The 17834-nt window shown below is 41.2% G+C and overlaps 1 protein-coding gene across 2 annotated transcripts in view; it reads left to right on the top strand.

Moving 5' to 3' along the window:
• Nucleotides 1-8316: 8316 nt before the first annotated feature.
• IPO8 (importin 8) overlaps nucleotides 8317-17834 on the top strand; it is a 46021-nt gene continuing 36503 nt past the window's right edge. For both annotated transcript variants that reach the window (XM_059816490.1, XM_059816489.1), the window contains exons 1-2: nucleotides 8317-8400; nucleotides 16899-16980. In XM_059816490.1, coding sequence (XP_059672473.1) covers nucleotides 8317-8400; nucleotides 16899-16980 — 166 coding nt within the window. The remainder of the gene's footprint in view (nucleotides 8401-16898; nucleotides 16981-17834) is intronic.

Consider the following 17834-nt stretch of genomic DNA (forward strand, 5'->3'; position numbering starts at 1 on the left):
AGTTACATACCTGCTTCCTTTTTAACCAAAAAGTCAAGAAGTTAAAAGTGAAATTCTACATACTTCATTAGGACTACTTATTTGAAATGCATATCCTGTCAAAATCTAGTTTTGTCACATCACGGTCCTTCAGTAGTAATGTAGTTGAAGTTCTTAAACCTCAAAACAGTCACTGAAAGGCTGGCTTATACTTTGTTATTTAGCTGCAATATATTTTAAAGTTAAAATTGACCCTTGTGAAACACAAACATGTATGGCTTCGTCGCCCATGAGACTTAACTTGCATTACAAGCTGATTAATCTCCTCCATTCAGAGAACTGCTGAGGAACTTGGTATTTGTAGCTGAAGCCTGCTGCTTGCATTTCAAATCAAACATAAATACAAATGTTAAGAAGCATTTATGATTTTTTTTACAGTTAAAGGGCTGTGTGACCAGTCTTCAGCAATTTCTTGTGGCCTGAGAACTGAAAAGCCATGATGTATGTCCTTGTCTAAGCTGCAGCATGTCAAATACTATAAAGCATTTCGGTGTTTAAAATAGAAGTATGAACTAGTAAGGAGACTGTAGGTCACTGCCTTTTTCTACTTTTAAGCTTCAATACTTTGGTTTAGCAGTAGGAAGTATTTTATTAGAGTGTATTAAGGTAGCTAGTGCAAAAGCCTGACTGGGGTATCTAAGGATGAACTAGAACTATGCAAAGTAAAAACAGTTTGGCTATCTGTATTTGAATGAAAGTGAAAACCTAAATGGAATCTACTTCAGATCTGATAGAAAGCTGCTGTGTCTTGGTAAATGGTTTCACAACTTCCAACTTTAAACAGTTGCCCTGCTACCATGCAGATGCCAGACAAGTTTGTAAAGTTACTGCCATGAAGACCTTGGTTTTATTCCGAGCTTAGACTTCTTTTTCATACAGATTTTTAGAGGGTGATCACACTTCAAGTCTTGGTTTAATTCTTTTGGCAAGTTCTGAGATGAGAAGTTTAGGTAGCATAAAGCTTTAGGGAACCTGTTTTTTACCACTACAGAGAAAAATGTCAAACCTTAGCCATTGAATACTGTATTTTGTGGTTTTAAACATGCTGATTCTGACTTTAGCCAATAAAGGGGCTTATTTCTAAAACATTCTCAATAGAGGATAAGTCACAGGAATTTAACTAGCAATTTTTTCTTAGTGTTTGACTATCCTAGTATATTAATATGGGACTATGGTAGGTAGGCCTAAGTGCTAGCATAACTTGCGGCTCGCAATAGTTTTGCAGCTGTGAACAGACTCTGGTTTTCTATCAGACCTGCAACTCTGGATTTTTTTTTAGACATGCAGAGCACTGACCCAGTCACCCCTCTCCCAGGCTGTCTATACAGGGATTAGTAAATAAATGAGCCCTATTGTGCATATAGCAGGGTCTCCCGTGCACTTCAGACTGCCTTAGCACAGGCTTCTTCATTTAGCATGCAGCTTATCCTGCTTGATTTTATACAAAATCCATCATACAATTACATATAATGTTTTAAGAACAGGTTACCAGTACTTCTAAGCTTTGCTAATAAGCTCAGCCTTTGGCAACCTCAGACATGTGATTACTGTGACTACATGAAGCACATGTTGCTTTCTAATGCTCCAGTTCAACCAAGTCTGGACAACTGCTTGCTGGATCCATGTTATAACTTGTTTGAGACTAATCTTATTTCTCACTGGCAGATCTAGCAAAGCTTTTATGTATTGCTAGCTTGCATATATTTAAGATATCTGACAAACCTCTCAATTTCAGAGCTGGTTGTCCATCTGTGTAAGATGGATTTTTAGATTCCTAACTACAGGAGTACACACTGTCACAGCTAGAAGTGTGCAGATATGATGAAACATGAAATCTAATCATTATACCATTCCTTGATAATAAACTTGACCATAAATCATATAATGGATGGCTTTAAAAGACTTCATATTTTTATCAGCCTGAATCAGAATCATCTCTACAGTACCAGCTACTTTAAAATAAAATGTCTGTTTTTTCCCCAATATTTGTTATTAAAAAAGTACAGAACTTAGACAATTCTCTTCCTGTAAAGTAACTGAAAATATGATCAATTTTATCCTGTAGGTTTCTCACATAGTAGCTTCTTAGTTAGAACTATCGGTTTTCACTTCTAGTCAGAGCTGTGAACACAGCTCTAGCTAACCTTTGTTACAAACAGGAACAGAAGTACAATTGAACAGGTACCATCATAAAAAAGTTTTCAGACTAGATGCGACTCAAAAGGCTAGTACTGAACCTTAAATGCTAAGGCTATGTTTAAAAAAATACTGCAAAAGACCAAGCAAAGCACCTTTTTTCCATACCAATAGCTGCCCAAAATCCACTTGTAGAAAATTGCTATTCTAATCTTCAAAATACCTAAAAACATGATGTCATATGATTTCCCATAATGATAAACACTAGGATATTGATACCTCATTCTTTATGCTTCTAGATTAATACTTGTTTTTTGAAAGCTTCTTGGTACTTCAGAGTATTTCAGTGCATTATTTACTGGCACAGTTTTAGTCTACTGCAGTATGTCCATATTAAAGACCTAGATCCATATCCTACTTCTAGTCAACGCATTTAACGGGGGAGTTTCACAGCTGGAAAATATTTGTGGTAACACTGGTATAGACTTCATGTAAGTACTGTCTGCCAATACTTTTTTCCTCAGTTGTTGTTAAATGAAGTTGCTTGAATTGTTGCTCTAGGTAATATGCCTTAACTATATAAGGTTGATAATCAGGTCTAATTAAAACATACAAAGGGGCATCATAGTTCTGCTAACTTCCTATTGCTGTCTTTGCTATGCAAATCAGATACCACCTAAATTCTCTCCAGTTTAGTTATCTTGTGCAGCCTGCTGAAGGTAAACTATAAGGGTAAGGAACTAACACTAGGTTTTGATTTGGAGTGAGTGAATTTCCAAGTTTTCTTCTCTGAGTTCAGTGAAATACTGGAACTACCCTTAAATGGGAGGGTGTACTGGTTTTGGCTGGGATAGGGTTAATTTTCATCAGAGTACGTGGTATGGTGCTGTTTTGCATTTGTGACCAAAACACTGTTGGTAACCCAGGAATGCTTTAGTTACTACTAAGAAGTGCTTACACAGTGTCAAGGCCTTTTCTGTTTCTCATGCTGCCCTGCCAATGAGTGGGCTGGGGATGCGCAAGAAGCTGGGGGGGGATGAAGCTGGGACCGCTGACCCTAACGGACCAAAGGGATACCCTAGACCATATGATGTTGTGCTCAGCAATACAAGCTGGGGGAAGAAGGAGGAAGGGGGGACGTTCGAGTTACGGCATCTGACATCCCAAGTAACTGTTAAGCATGATGGAGCCCTGCTTTCCTGGAAATAGCAGGAAAGGCACCTGCCTGCCAATGGCAAGTAGTGAATAAATTCCTTATTTTGCTTTGCCTGAGCGCACAGCTTTTGCTTTACCTATTAAACTGTCCTTATCTCAACCCATGAGTTTTCTCACTTTTGCCCTTCCGATTCTCTTCCCCATCCCACCGGGAGGGAGTGAGCAAGCAGCTGTGTGGTGCTGAGCTGCCTGCTCATGGGGTTCAGCCATGACAAAGGGCTTCTTAAAGTTTTCAAAATACTAATGGACTTGTGACTTTAGTGTTTTTTCCAGGTTATGGAAGTGAGAGGAGTACCTGAATGATCTACCAGAATTGTCATGGCTGACTTCCTGCAGCTAAGGAAACCTCCATCCTGCAGGCTACAGTGGTGGTGCAGAGAATGTCACTGTTCTGTTGTGCTGGTTCAGTTTATGTACCATTTCCTCCCTGACTGTTGTAAGTTATCTACTCCAACTGCTCCAACAAAACAGTGGGGGAGAGGACTTTGGAATTTTAACTCTGATCAAAGTCTTATATCTGGAGGCCTGGCATACATTTATCTGCTGCTGATCATCCTTCCTAGCTCTTTATCAAATCTATACATGTCTTTTGAGAAAATTAAGTTTGAGAGTCTTGTGGAGGATATGAAAAGTCTGTTGTGTATTCTAATTGGAGATGTAGCGTACCATAACCAGAAAAAAATGAGTTAACTCTAGTTATGCACTTGTTCACAAGTCTCTGATTAACTTAATTTTGTGTCTTGTCTCCCAACTATAAACAATCCTATTAAGAATGAAAAAACTTATAAATTTGTATCTGCTGACTGAACATTTCCAGGTGGTGGTGTACTAGAAAAAAACCATTGTGAAGTACTAATTTTCTCGGAGAGTACTAGTTCATACAGGTTTTGGACTGTGGGTTTTACATGAGTAAGGGCTATGGCTGATATGGAATGAAGGCTTTATGCTAAGTACAGCTCCAATCCCTTTGCCATTAGTTTACTACAATGAAGTAAACTCTATATTGAAAACAGTGGATTACTTTTAGCTTGTAGCACATCACACAAAGGATCATTGTCTTCTTTCTCATACTTTTCCATGAGTATCTCTTATTAACTACAACTTAAAACCAAATGCTATCCTAAAGGAACTTGGTTGGCATGATAATGGAGCAGTTGTTCTATGCCAGCAGATAGTATGTTACACATAGCATTCAGCTAAAACACTACCTGCATTTCAAAGCAACCAAAAGTCAAAGGGCTAATTCTAAGTAACCTGTAATATGTAAGGTTTTTCTAGTTTTTCTCCACCTCCCAAAGTTCTTGAACTTAATGAAGTTATCTTCATAGCAACTCTGTCAGGAACTTGGTCTGATTTTCGTTTAGGTCAAACTTATGTTGCTTTAAAAATCCTTGGTTTTAGCAACTGAGTTTCAACATATGATTGCTTGTTCTAAATACTTCATAAAACTGTTGTTACAGTGTACCTGGAGAGTTTTTGGAGCTTTAAAAAAAAAATCTTTGCTTTCCCTTATCTCCCCACGTCCCTTTAATTCTCATCTTTTTTTCCTGTATTTGCATGCCGGTGTAACTTGGATTTCATTTATTCGTTTTTAATTTCTTTGTATATCACTTGTCCCTTTCACATCGGGTCTTCTCTCACCAGCAGTGTCAGATAGCTGACAAGAAAATCTCAGAATTTTACATCAGATTCTTTATTTTGCAGAGTAGCAAAACAGATTTAAAAAACCCTGAAATTCTAATTCAGTTCCAGCTCCATTATTTCTAACTAGATGAAGCCCAAAATATTAACAGAATCTTTGCTCTAACAAAAAGGCATACAGGTTCTTGCTTGTAAGTAGTTACTTTCATTCTGAAGTTTTTGAAGTTACATAAAAATATTTCAATTAATGACTAAACTTATTTTTATAATAACATAGGCACTGGTATTTATGGAGGTTCATATTTTACAGAAAGAAGTATCAGGCATACATCAAACCCAGTGCATAGGTAGACTAAAATGCTTGCAACAATACTTCCACAACTATATCACCACTGACATATTACAAAGGAAATAAGCATTGTTGGACTGGATGTTACTTGATTTAGAGACTTGCTGGCATTGCCTCATTGATGGCTCTGTGCACAAAAAGCAGGTCTTAAAAGCAAAATCTTAGGTGTAAAATCTTTTCCACTTTTTTTGTAGTGAATGTTGTGTGTTAAAAGTCATTTTCAATACAGGTGGTAAGTACAATAAAATTATGAAAAACATTTTAGGAAGATGTTAAAATAGCCTTTAAGCATATTTTGTTCTTTATTGATATGTTTTACATCACCAGCTCCACAAGACTAATGTCCTTCAACAAATAAATTTCATAACTTTTAAGTTCTTCTATCACAGATGAATACACAGAAATGAAATAAATTAGAACTGCTTTTAAACTGTCCATAACATGCTAATTTGAGAAAAGGAAGTAGAGATATAACACTACAAACCCTTTAAAATAATTTGGGTTTAGTATGATATGTGATCCAAGATCTTTAAAATGGGCAGTTTTCACTGGACTAGTCTTATTTACTATCTTAACCAAAATGGGAAAATGACAAAGAATTACCGTAGTTAACAATATATAGTTTTTACACTCCCATTGGTTTTTGTTTATATTTTATGATTACTGAACATACTCTTGCCTGCTTCTAAGAAGAAATGAAAAGGTGAATGAAAATATGTTATGATTTCTTGCTACATGCTGTAGAGCTGCATTTCTGGAGAACAGAAAGACAGTTCTTGAGTGATAATGATCAGATGTTCCGCACCACTTCAAAAAGTGATGAAAACCACAAGAGAGCAGACGATCTCCAAATGCTAGGTAGGTGCAATTCATTTTTACAGCTAGATTCTTTTTTATAGGCAATCTTATTAAGGGACAATTTTTTGTATGAAATCATTATAGTAGTAGCTGCTTTAACATTTTCCTTGTAAAAAATTTAGGAACTTAAGTTATTTAGTGGCAGTAAAGATGTTGTGGCAAGCATTACCGTATAGTCCCCTTAGTTAGAGAAGGGTATCCCTACCATAAATGGCACTCCTGTACATTCAGCATTGTTAAGAAGAGTATTCTTCAGTATAGGTCAGGTAATAGAGGGAAGTACTGCTGTTTTCTTAATTGAGGAGCAGTAATGAGAAATGATGTTTTATACTGTAATTACAATGAACGAATGACATACTGTCCGACTGTATTCTTAAGGCATCTATACAATGGGATGATCTTGTAATTGCCCTCGTGTTTGACTGTTCCAAAACACAGCAAATAGTCTTTCTGTTTTTTTCTACCAGTTAATAGCATGTTTCTGGTTTGTAAATGTTACGTAAAACATCACCTGCAGACGTAACCGAAAGATTTGGCTCACTAAGATCATATTAGTCATGAGGTTTTTCTGGCATGCTGTTGGTCTGTGAACTGCACCTTTGATAGTCATCTTACACCTGCACGGACACTTACATCTTCCTTTGGTTCACTTGCATGTTCTAGGATTTAAGGGGAAAAATAGGACAGAGGAGGAGAATCACAGTGGGGCAAATGCTTGCTGTTAGAAGTGGTGTTTGTATATTCCTGACAACCTGGGTGATAAGCACCTTCCACCCACTTTCACACACAAACACCATTAAGTTAAGCAAACCATTTTCAGGGTCTACTAATCTACTTAATGATGAGGACATGTATCACAAAGAAACATGCTCAGAAGCACAGTAGGAATTATGATGTGCATCCCAGCTGCACATTTTAGGAACCTCTTTGCAGCAAATTTCTGCCGTCCTGCATGTTATGAGTTTTTCTTTTCCAGCTGGACATACCTTAGGTACCTGGATATCTGTGTGAATAATGTCAGTTCTCCACCATGGAACGGACCTCACCACCATTCAGTCTTGGTGTTCTCACTTTAATTCTTGTGCAAACAACCCACATAGTAGCAAATACAGAACCATCAAGCCTGGTACTCAAGCTGGAAAACTACTAGAAAAAACGAGTAAACTATTAAGAAGGAAAACTACGTTTTGTTTCTTTTTAAGTGCAGTGAAAGTGTGTGCTGGCAAAGACAGATGCTGAAGAGAGTCTGGAAGCATCCCGTGGGTTGGGCAACCAGGTATCTGTGGAACTGGTGTGCCTTAGCCAGCACTGCCACTCCCTTTAAGGTACTAAAAGAGGCCACCACGCAGCGACGGACAGAGGTACCTCAACACAACTGCAGTTGTGGCAGCTGTACGCTGGCAACAGTGCTCAGGCCCAGCGTCCCCTGGCCTAGCTGACCCCAGCCCAGCCGTCCCCTCGCTGCCGCGGCTGCCCGGGCCTGCTCCCTGCCGGGGTCCCGTGCAGCAGGGCCCGGCTTCCCCTCCATCGCCAGGACAGCGACGGCTTGCTATCAGCCGAGTCTCCTGTTGGTGTCTCTAGGGATGGAGCGCGGGGCAGGTGCGTCCCTGGATGCAGAGGCTGCAGCAGAGGAGGCGGCAGCCACACACGCACCGTGAGGACAGCGGCCTCCGCGCCCCCGGCCGCTCGCTCTCTCTGAGGGAGAGGGGCGGGGCGAGCTTCACAGCCCGCGTTCCGTACCGCGACATGGCTGCCCCCACGGAGCTGCCGCCTGAAAACCACTCCCCAACCCCGCCCACCGCGGGCCATCCGAGCTGACTTTTATCCGTACGACAAGATGCCGGCCGCCTCGCGCCAACCTCTGCACGAAGCCAGAAGGAGGCGCTGCGGCCGTAAAGCAGTGCCCGTTTCCCGATACCCAGCTGTCGCAAACCGGTGAATGGCTCTGGAGAGGGACCGGGGGGGGTGGGGGACACGAGCCTGTGACTGTGGCACGGGGGGGCGGCGGCGCTAGCGGCGGCTCCTCTTCCTCCTCCTGCCCCCGGGGAAGCGCTGCCTGCCGGCGAGGGAAGGGGAAGATGGACCCCAACAGGATCATCCAGGCTCTGAAGGGCACCATAGACCCCAAGCTGCGCATCGCCGCCGAGAACGAGCTCAATCAGGTGAGGGGGACGGACGGCCCCGGCCGGGACCCGCCGGCGGCCTGCCCCGCCCCCGCCCCGCCGCGCCTCACCCGGCCGCCGCGCGGCACGGGGGCGCCCGGCCCCGCCGGCAGGGGCAGGGGCGGGGGCGGGGGTCGGGGTGCGCCCCCTCTTCCGCGCCGGGGCGCCGGGACCGCCCGCCCCGCGCCGCAGCGAGGGGCTGTGGGGCGGAGGTCGCCGCGCCGCTGCCCTCGCCCTGCGCGGGCTGCAGCGGAAAGCGGGGCCGGGCCGGGGGCGGCGGCATCCCCCGCCGGAGCGGGCCCTTCCGCGCCGGCTGTCAGCGGCCGCCCCGCCGCGCCGCTGGGCCGGGCGCTCGGCCGCAGGGCCGGGCGGGGGCGGCCTCGCAGCGGGAGGCAGGGCCGCTCCGGTCCGGCTGCCGGGACCCCCGGGGCGGGGTCTGCCGTTGCGAGACCCGCCGGCTCTCGGAGCCTGCGAGTGGCGGGCGCGAAGCGCGGCCCCGGCGGCTCCTGCTCCGCGCCGTGGGTTCCCGGCGGCCGGGCGGGATCGCTGCCCTCGCTCGGTTCTGACCTTAATTTTGTGGCCCTGGGAGCAGGGCGTACCGAAGTGGCGTGCGGCAATCTAATCCTCGGCGTGGCCTGAGCAGTAACGCTCGGGGTTTGGTGCTGGAAGGCATGACATTGAGCTCCGCTCTGCTCAGATCTCGCTCTTGCTCTTGCAGGTGACGGGTAGCAGTGACTCTCAGGGAGTCGTTTTGTCCCGTTCAGCAGCATGCCAAGTAAAACTTTCAGAAAGGCACATTAGATTTTTTTATGTGTAGTATTTATCACAGCATCCCACACTTAACATAGTGGCAGTATGCACTGCATCAAAACTGTGACCACTATCTCGGTTTGGACATTTGAAAAAAGAGAAAGTTCCTTTGCATGGCATTAATAAAGCTTTAACCTCTATAATTCGATGGAGTATTCGATCAATTGTATTGGAGGACTTGGATTTTTTGACTGTGTTGGTGTGTTAACAAAATGGTCAATGACAATTGGCTGTCAGGAATGACTGCTACTTCAGGATTGCTCCTCTGGCTTAATTTTCTATTTAGGCAACTTAAAAATCCTTCTGAATTAGATATAGCTAATCCTTGCTTTAGCAGTTGGCAAGTTCCTTTAGTAAGTCAGTGGATTAAGTGCCGGACATTGAGAATGCTCTTGGGGATAGTTAGATAAAAATGCAGAACTTTTTTTCTTTATTTGGCATAGTTACTTTAAAAATTCATCAGTACCTAGTTTTATCCCTACTATTAAGGATGGAGAGGGAAATATAAATATTTGTCAGTAGCCTGTTGCACAGGAGTGAAAACTACAGTAATAAACTGCTGCATGTTTGGCACGCTCAGAACAAAGAGGCAGCTATCTGGATTCTTCGGTCCTGCTCCTAACGCTGTTGTTTTAACATCACCAATAAGTACTGTGATGCTCATGAAAAGTTTTGAAAGTGTTTTAAGATTGAGACCTGTAAAATATTTTAAGTTCAAGTGACGGATAATGCAGTTCTCATGAAAGACACAGGTTTTGGATTCAAGAGTGGAAGTACATTTACTGAGAACAGGTTGAGATACAGATTTTTATTTAAAATAGCTGACACATTTTATCTTTTCTAACTATTATAAAGAGTGAGTCTTGAAATTAAGACATGCCTGTTATTGTGTAGGCTTCCTGTTACTAAATGAAACATGATATATCTGACTGACATAATGTACTGATGCAGTGCTGGGTTTGACATGACTCTTTGGATGAGTGGAACAAAAGTGCTCCTGAGGAATGCTGCTTAACGTGGGCCTTTGACATCTTGAAGCCTTTCACTGCTTTTGAAGCAAGACTTCAAAGTGACGTGTCAGACTCCTATGGAGCTAATGATAGTGTTGACATGTCACTGTGCTCCTGCAACTACTGGAATCTAGATGCTGTTCTAGCATTTATCTTGTTCTAGCAAAGGAACCAATCCACCAACCAAACAGAAAACCCTCCAACAATAAGTACTTAAAGTGGTAATATAACACTTGACCAGCAGAACAGGGGTCATCTTTATTCTGTGCAGTAGTTAAAGTGATGCTGCTCCTGATAACACTCTAATGGGTATCGAGGTAAAAGTTCCTCTTGTGTTAGCCTGTCTGCAGTGTACATTTGCTTTCAAGTTTGAATCCAGGTAGTGACAGGAGCTTCTCGGAGAGTATAAATCCTACTAGTACACCAATATAGCACTTCCCTGTAGGCACCTCATTGCTTGTGCCACTACAGAGAGTCCTTTAGAACAATATCATAATAGTCCCGACTTCAAAATTTGCTTCAGTGTAGAGCATGGGGAATGGAGTTAAAATGAGTGAAAGCTTGCCTGCCTGTAAGAAGTCCCAGCGTGTTTGAAAATGCTTCTTTCTCTTCTGTATGTTCCTGCACCTGTGTAAAGATAGAGCTAAATCAATGAAGTTGCTGTCTGCCTTCTGGATTATCATCTAACTGCATTCAGAAATGGAATCAAGATTCCTTTTTTTTTTTTGCCCTTGTTATATCTACTGGAAGGCTGTTTGTGAATTTTCTTCCTCTCGCAGCTGGAAACAAGTGTTGGTTTCCAGCCAAAATTAATTTATGGTCCATTTATATCCATTTGTGCCAATCTTACTTCTTAACTAGAATAGGTTTCTTGGTACCCTCTCTGATGTATTTGTCAAAGGCAGATCCCTACCAGCCTGTTTTCCTGGCCTCAACAGACTGTATTTCCTTTGCCTTATCATAAAACTGATTTTATGAAATCTAGTAATAGGAGAGCACGGCTATTCTCTGCACTTGTTTCGCTTTGAATTAATCTTTCTTGTGCAATCTGGTCATCTGTATTTGCAGCATTCCAGAAAGTCTCATGCTCAGTGCCACTAATACCTCATTTGATACATCCTAAAACTACAATTATTTTCTTGGTGTGCAACGTCTACATATTTCTTATCACTTAATATACCGAGATCCTTTTATCCTATGGTTGTTCCTCACTAAGAAACCTCAAGCTTTTAGGAGAAATTCCTATTATCCTTGAGTGCATGACCATATACTTTGTCCTGTTACCCCACTCTGGTTTTGTTGGTGCAGTTCTAAAGATCTTTCAGTTCCTTGTAGGATTTTTGTGATCTTTCTCCTTGGATGATGCGTGCTACTTCTGAGTCATCAATAAACTTCACTTCTCTCAGTGACCTGAACACAAATGTAAGTGTGGGATTTGTCTGAAATGTGATTCTTGATAAACTAGAGCAGTAATTTCCTGGCAGGTCAGTAATCTCTATGATGTAACTGCTGTCATTTCCCTTTTAGCCTGTTGATTTTCTAAGTGTACACATCTTTCCATCCCTCTCTTTTTCTTTCTTTTTTTTCCCCCCAGCATGTTTTTCTTCAGCTCTGTCGCATCATAATCGGTGTGCACTTTATGATCATATTTATCCATCACACTGTACTTATTAGAACAGTAAATTATCATACCAAGAAGGATACTCAATTTCTTTTGTATCTGTTCTAGGCTGTTACTCTTGTCAGGTCTGTCTCACGAACTTCATGGACTTTTGCTGGTTTTAATTTTTTTTTTTTTAATGGCTAAATACTGCTTTCATGTGCCAGTTCTTGGAGTGTTGTGGAATGTACTGTCTGATTATGTGAACATACAAAGTCATTCTGATTCCAGTTTAGATAGGATTACCATACAATTTTTATGCATTAATCTTCATTGGCTCAACCTGCTGTAATACATTTCTTTGGCCTGTAACAAACAGGAAAATAAGAACACAATTGCAGAAATACAGCTGTTTGTTTAAATATTGAGAAGGAGTTGCAGAATTTGGCTTTGATGGGAGCTGAGTAGCAGTGCTGGAAGAAGAGAAAGAAGTGTGAGAAGAGTGCTTTTTGGCAGAAGCAGAAGAGTCCAAAACCAAGTTGGGCTTCTTTCCATATCTTCCACATCTTTGTTGAGCTGGCTGCCATAGTAGACAGGGATCCTGAGGCCAGTCTGAGAGTGACGATGAGCACCTCATGTTACCTAGAGGAAAGACTGTCAGTTATTTGTATTGAAGACCAATTTGATGAGGAAGTTGACTTGCATGATTAGAAATTCTGTGGAAAGCTGAGTTTGTTTGAAACAATAGCTTTGCATGTAGACAGGGAAAGAAGAAAGTGTCTTTTGAAGTTCTAGTTTGTTTCAACAACTGTCTGTGACTGACAGTGTAAAAAACAAGAGAGAAAATACTATTAACAACTGCAAAAATATTCCTGAGTGTGACGAATACTGATGGTATTTCTAAGTAACACATTTTCAGTGCACAGCAAACAGAAAATAAAACTTAGTAAACCATATAGTTGAGTATTCAGATCAAATGTATGTAAACCTTAAAATAATCTTTGTAAACAGTTAATTGCATATGTATGCAAGGTACAAATTTCTGCTGTGTGTTTGTCTTTGCAAACAGAGCTGTAGTGCCTTGATTTTTCAGCAATTTTTGTGTGCCATACTTGGATTTGGAGGTGCAGAGAAAGAGATGTTTACTGCTGGCGGAGAAGGATGGTCTTGGCTTCGCTTGCAGAACCTGATGGAAGGCTCCAGTTTTCCATATTCATTGTCCTAGTTTGTCCCGTTGTTGTTCTGCAGGGGAAGAAGCACCTTCCAGTGATGTTCTGCACTCAGCCACTGTGGTTGCCATCGGTGCAGTGGGAAGGTTACTGTCAAATGTGATTATGGAGCAGTTGCTTGCTGTGGGCTTTAAATGTGACAGCAAGCACGACACAAGAATAATGCTTACTGAAATTAGTTTAGTAGTATATAATGCACGATAACCTGGGAGCCAAATCTGAATGTTAGATATGAAAAGTATTTGCTTCAGTGGGATCCATTTGGGGAAATTTTTATATATTTTTCCTGCTTATCTCTCTTTGCATTCTAGTCTTTTACATGTGATGGTGTTCATCTTGCTGTTTTTCAGTGGCCCATCTGAGGCTTTCTTGGATGTCATCTGTTCTGTACAGAGGAATGTTCCTCTTCCTCAAATGGAAGAAGAAATAGGCAAAAAATTATGTGTTCTGTGATCTTTTGAAGACTGGAGCTGTGATACTAAGGCAGGGAAGAATACATGTTAGGCCAAAGGTGAAAGGACAGAGTGCAGAAGGCTGTACAGCTGCAGTGCACAGATCCTGAGACAGTGGACACAGATGGAGCGAGGTGCATAGGGACATATGCATCTCTTCTCCATTGCTGTAAATTTACCCAATTGTATCTTACCAGGACTGTATGCCTCTCCCCGTTTAGCTGCTAGCCTTGCACGTTGCTGTATCCCATCCTCTTAATCCCCATGGAAATTAAATGAGAGGGTTTTTTTAGCATAAATGCTCTGATCTGTGATTCGTACAAGAGCAGTCAGTATGTGTTTTACACAGCTTTAAAATAATTGTTCTTTATAAGTACTCAGTGAAATTTATTTTTCAAAAACTTTTACTTTCTCCTTCAAAATAAACATATGCCCCCATCAATCAGCACCTCCATAGAAAGTTTTACTGAATCACAACAATGTGAATTCAAGGCAATGTAATTATTCACAAACTGCACAAAGCAGCGTGCTGTGTTACAGGAGTTGCGCTGAAGGTCTTTTTCAGCCATCTGGTGCCTCCCTGCGGCTCCTGGGCATGGCTCCTCAAAATCTGCAGATAGCTTTCCATTCCTTCCGTGGGACTGACGATATTTCTGTTCTCCTTTTGTAAAAGTTCAGGTGCAGCTTTAAGGGTATAAATAACTGTCTTGCTGAACTCCTCTAGCTCCGAGGTCTCTTGCTTGTCTCTTTCCATTTACACAGTACACACCTGACAATTGCTTTGCACCTGCTTATGTGATACGTACAGCTTTACTTGCTGGTGTCCAGGCGCCTGTCGTATGGTTTCCTGAGCAAGGCAGGGGAAGGATACATCCCAAGATCACAATTAGCATGACAACTAAACCAACGAGAATGTGCTGGTATAGGAAAAATGTTGCTGCATGCAGCTTTTTAAAAAGTCCTCTGTTCTAAAAATTGCAAGCAGCACGTAGTTTTCCTGACCTGGTTTGCTGCTGAACAAGAGAGCAGGATGGTGTTTGAGCTTCACAAATACAACAGAATCGGGTGTCTTTTTTCTAAAATGGGCACACAGTGTCTGTTGATCTCTGCAGCATTCGTGTTTCTGATAATGAGTAGAAAACAAAGCTAAGTAAAAATGTGAATTATGCTAATGACAATAGTATGGAGTAGAAGGATTTAGTGGGAGCTTGATACTGTGTGATCTCTTTAGGGATGTCGGTATGTAAAGTGTAAAGAAACCCTCATAGCAGTGTGCTGGTAGGGATGGGGCCCCCTTTGAGACACTGTATATACCTTCTGCGTAACATGTCTTTTGTCACTCCAGGCACTTGCTGAGAGGATTTGCCACGCAGGCCAAATAACCGTATTTGTATATATTCTGGCAAAACTTCAGGGATAGCAGTTGTACGCCAGCAGAAGTGGTACCAATAAAGCTTCCTGGAGTAACGGTGACTTCCGTGTAGATTCAGTAAAAGCTGTTTGCACAGAGAAAGGGAAATAATTTATACTGTTATCACTGTGTCCACCCTAAATGTGATACTGGTAGGATTACTGCAGGAGAACAACAACAACAACAACAACAAAACAACCCCCAAAAAGGTTGCAGTAGTAAAAGCTGTGTGTAGATTGGGTCTGAGAACAGCATATTGGCACTGTTTAGAAGAAAAAAAGGATTATTAGAGTTCATGCACATTTTTGGTTTTCTGTGCTGCTGGGATTCCTCGTGCTTTCCTTATCTCCCTGGGAGCTGGGTGTTGAGTGCTGGAGGATGCTGCAGTCTACTGCAGCCCCCATCAGAACTGACCAACATTGTACAGATTCTGTCTGGTAGTGACTGAAGGGTAAGCTGTGGACTCCAGGATACTCGATTAAAAGGTGATCTTTTGAATCCAGTACGCTTCAACCAGTTGACGTTGAAAGCTGGTATTTCAACATGTCCATAGATAAATGGAGTTCCTGTGCTGTCTGTTACAGCTTTTAGTTTATTTGGAGCATTTCTTATGGATAATTAAAGTTTATGGAGAAGGGAATTGCAGGAGATTATGCTTTTGATTTGCCGTTACTGCTTTTATCTGAGATCTCAGATTACTCCGTAAACTATCAAATGAGTCTCTGAGCACAGAATAGGTTAGAATTACACTATCATTATAATGCGTAAAATGAGGGCCAGAAAGTTAAGTGATTTGGTAAAATTATTGAATGATAGTGTTGTGATACAGCTGTTACGCTTAGGCATCATGAAAGCAATGTAATTTTACCTCATTATGGAAATGTTAGATCAAGGAACTGGGTACATGAAGAGCAGAACGTACCTCTTATTTCACAGCTTTTGAATGAGGCAAAGTTTACAGGAGGATGTAGTATACTTGTACTTAAAGCACAGCTTTGGAAACAACCACAGAACTGCCAGGCATAATCTAGTTGGAAAGAAATTCTGTAAAAAGTGAAATAAAGAAAGCTTCTGCCATCTAGCCCCAAGAAACATCTCTCTTTGAACATAAAGCACGTGGATCTAAGTGATGAAAGATCTGACCTACTAGTAACTACTGATGTTGCCAAGGCTTAGCAGTAACTGCACCATGCTGAGTCAACAATTCTTCATGTTGGAGGACCCCTGTTGAATGACAGCAGTATAATGCTATCAGATTTTCACATCTTTTAAATCTGGCGTGCTTTGCTCAGAAGTTCAGTGAGCATTGCTTTCTCTTTGAAATTATTGAGCTGCATGGATGATGTAGTGTTTGAAAAGTTCCCAGGAAGGCTGTGGATTTTGAAACGTTATCTGTCTATACTTGATTTTAATTAAAAATGGTTATTCCACTGTGTTTCCCCCATTTTTATTTTTCTGTTAAGATGCACTACACATCTAGTTCATTAAAAGATAGCTGTATAATATATGGCTAATGCAGATGCTGTTTACACTTGAAAATAATTTTAAATGGTTTTCTTAATCTCCTCAAAATTCAGTATTGCTATTATACCTCAATCTATTTTGCAAATAAATGGTATGTATTGATGAAGTATGTCAATATTCATTTGACTTAAGAGGCTAAGTTAAATAATTCAAAGACAGATCTGTAGTGCTTCTCATTATGCATTCTCAGAATTATTTAAATATTCATTATCACTAATCTCTAATAGAGAGCCTTGTCACATTACTTATTCCACCCATGCGCCATTATATGCTCAGCTTTTACAAGTAATTACTTGGATTGCTGCAGATCTGGGTAAATCCAAGTGCTAAAACCTTTCGAACTTCATGGGGAGAGTCAAAGAACAGTGCAAAGTCCTTAGTATGTATGTAGTATTCAGCTTTTGGTAATACAGTCTTCTTTAAACATAGTGTTTTGCTAACTGTGTTTTATATGTATTTCAGTCCTATAAGATCATCAATTTTGCTCCAAGTCTACTGCAAATCATAGTATCGGATCAAGTTGAATTTCCAGTGCGTCAAGCAGGTGAGATAAATTCCTTGTTTCATTTTCTTTCAGTAGAAAGTCAGTCTGTTAGTTATTTCAACAGAGCATTGAGCTGTTGCAATGTGAGTAAGTTCACATTTATTCTGAATGTGAAAATGAAAAGGATCTATTTTTGCCGTTTCTTTCCAACATGAGGGTCAGATAAAACCATGGGTATAGGGTAGAGTACTGCTTTGGCTTCCCTGTGTTTCTAGTGATCCCTGCTGGATTGCTGTGATACTGGTATGAAAGGAGAATGATTTCTGCTCAAAACTGTGTACCCAGGGAGCCTGAGGTATTCTTTCTCCTGGTGGTGAAGAAGTAGTGATGCCAAGACAAGCAGGAATTTAAAAAAAAAGGTGGATCTCATTTGAATACATGTTTCTCTATTTGAATCCCTTTTCCTGGAAAAGTGAAAGTTTCTGAAAAATTAAAAAACCCCATAGTTCCCTAGGCCAAGGGTAGTCACATATGCTTAGTCAGTATCGGTGGTGTCTGCTCATAAAAGTAGATATAAAGGAAAGTCACATCACTGGTAAGTTACAAATTTATAGTCTGAGCATGTCTAGAAAGATTGCCCAGCTGTGTGTGTGAGTTCAGGTATGGTGACACAGTTAACTTTAGGGTATACATTTGTGTAAGATAAGATTCTAAATTTTCATAATCTATTTTAACTACTCCTACACAATATTTTTGACAGATACAGAAAATACTCAGCTTTTTCAAGAAATTGATTAATACTGTTTTGTTCACAGTTCTTTTTTTATCCTATGGAACAGCATTTCCCATAGAAGCACTGTTGGTTTTTTTGTACAGATCCTATTAATCCCCTGAGTGCGTTGTGCTGACATATG

Source organism: Gavia stellata, chromosome 4, assembly GCF_030936135.1.
Source record: "Gavia stellata isolate bGavSte3 chromosome 4, bGavSte3.hap2, whole genome shotgun sequence".
Lineage (NCBI taxonomy): Eukaryota > Metazoa > Chordata > Aves > Gaviiformes > Gaviidae > Gavia > Gavia stellata.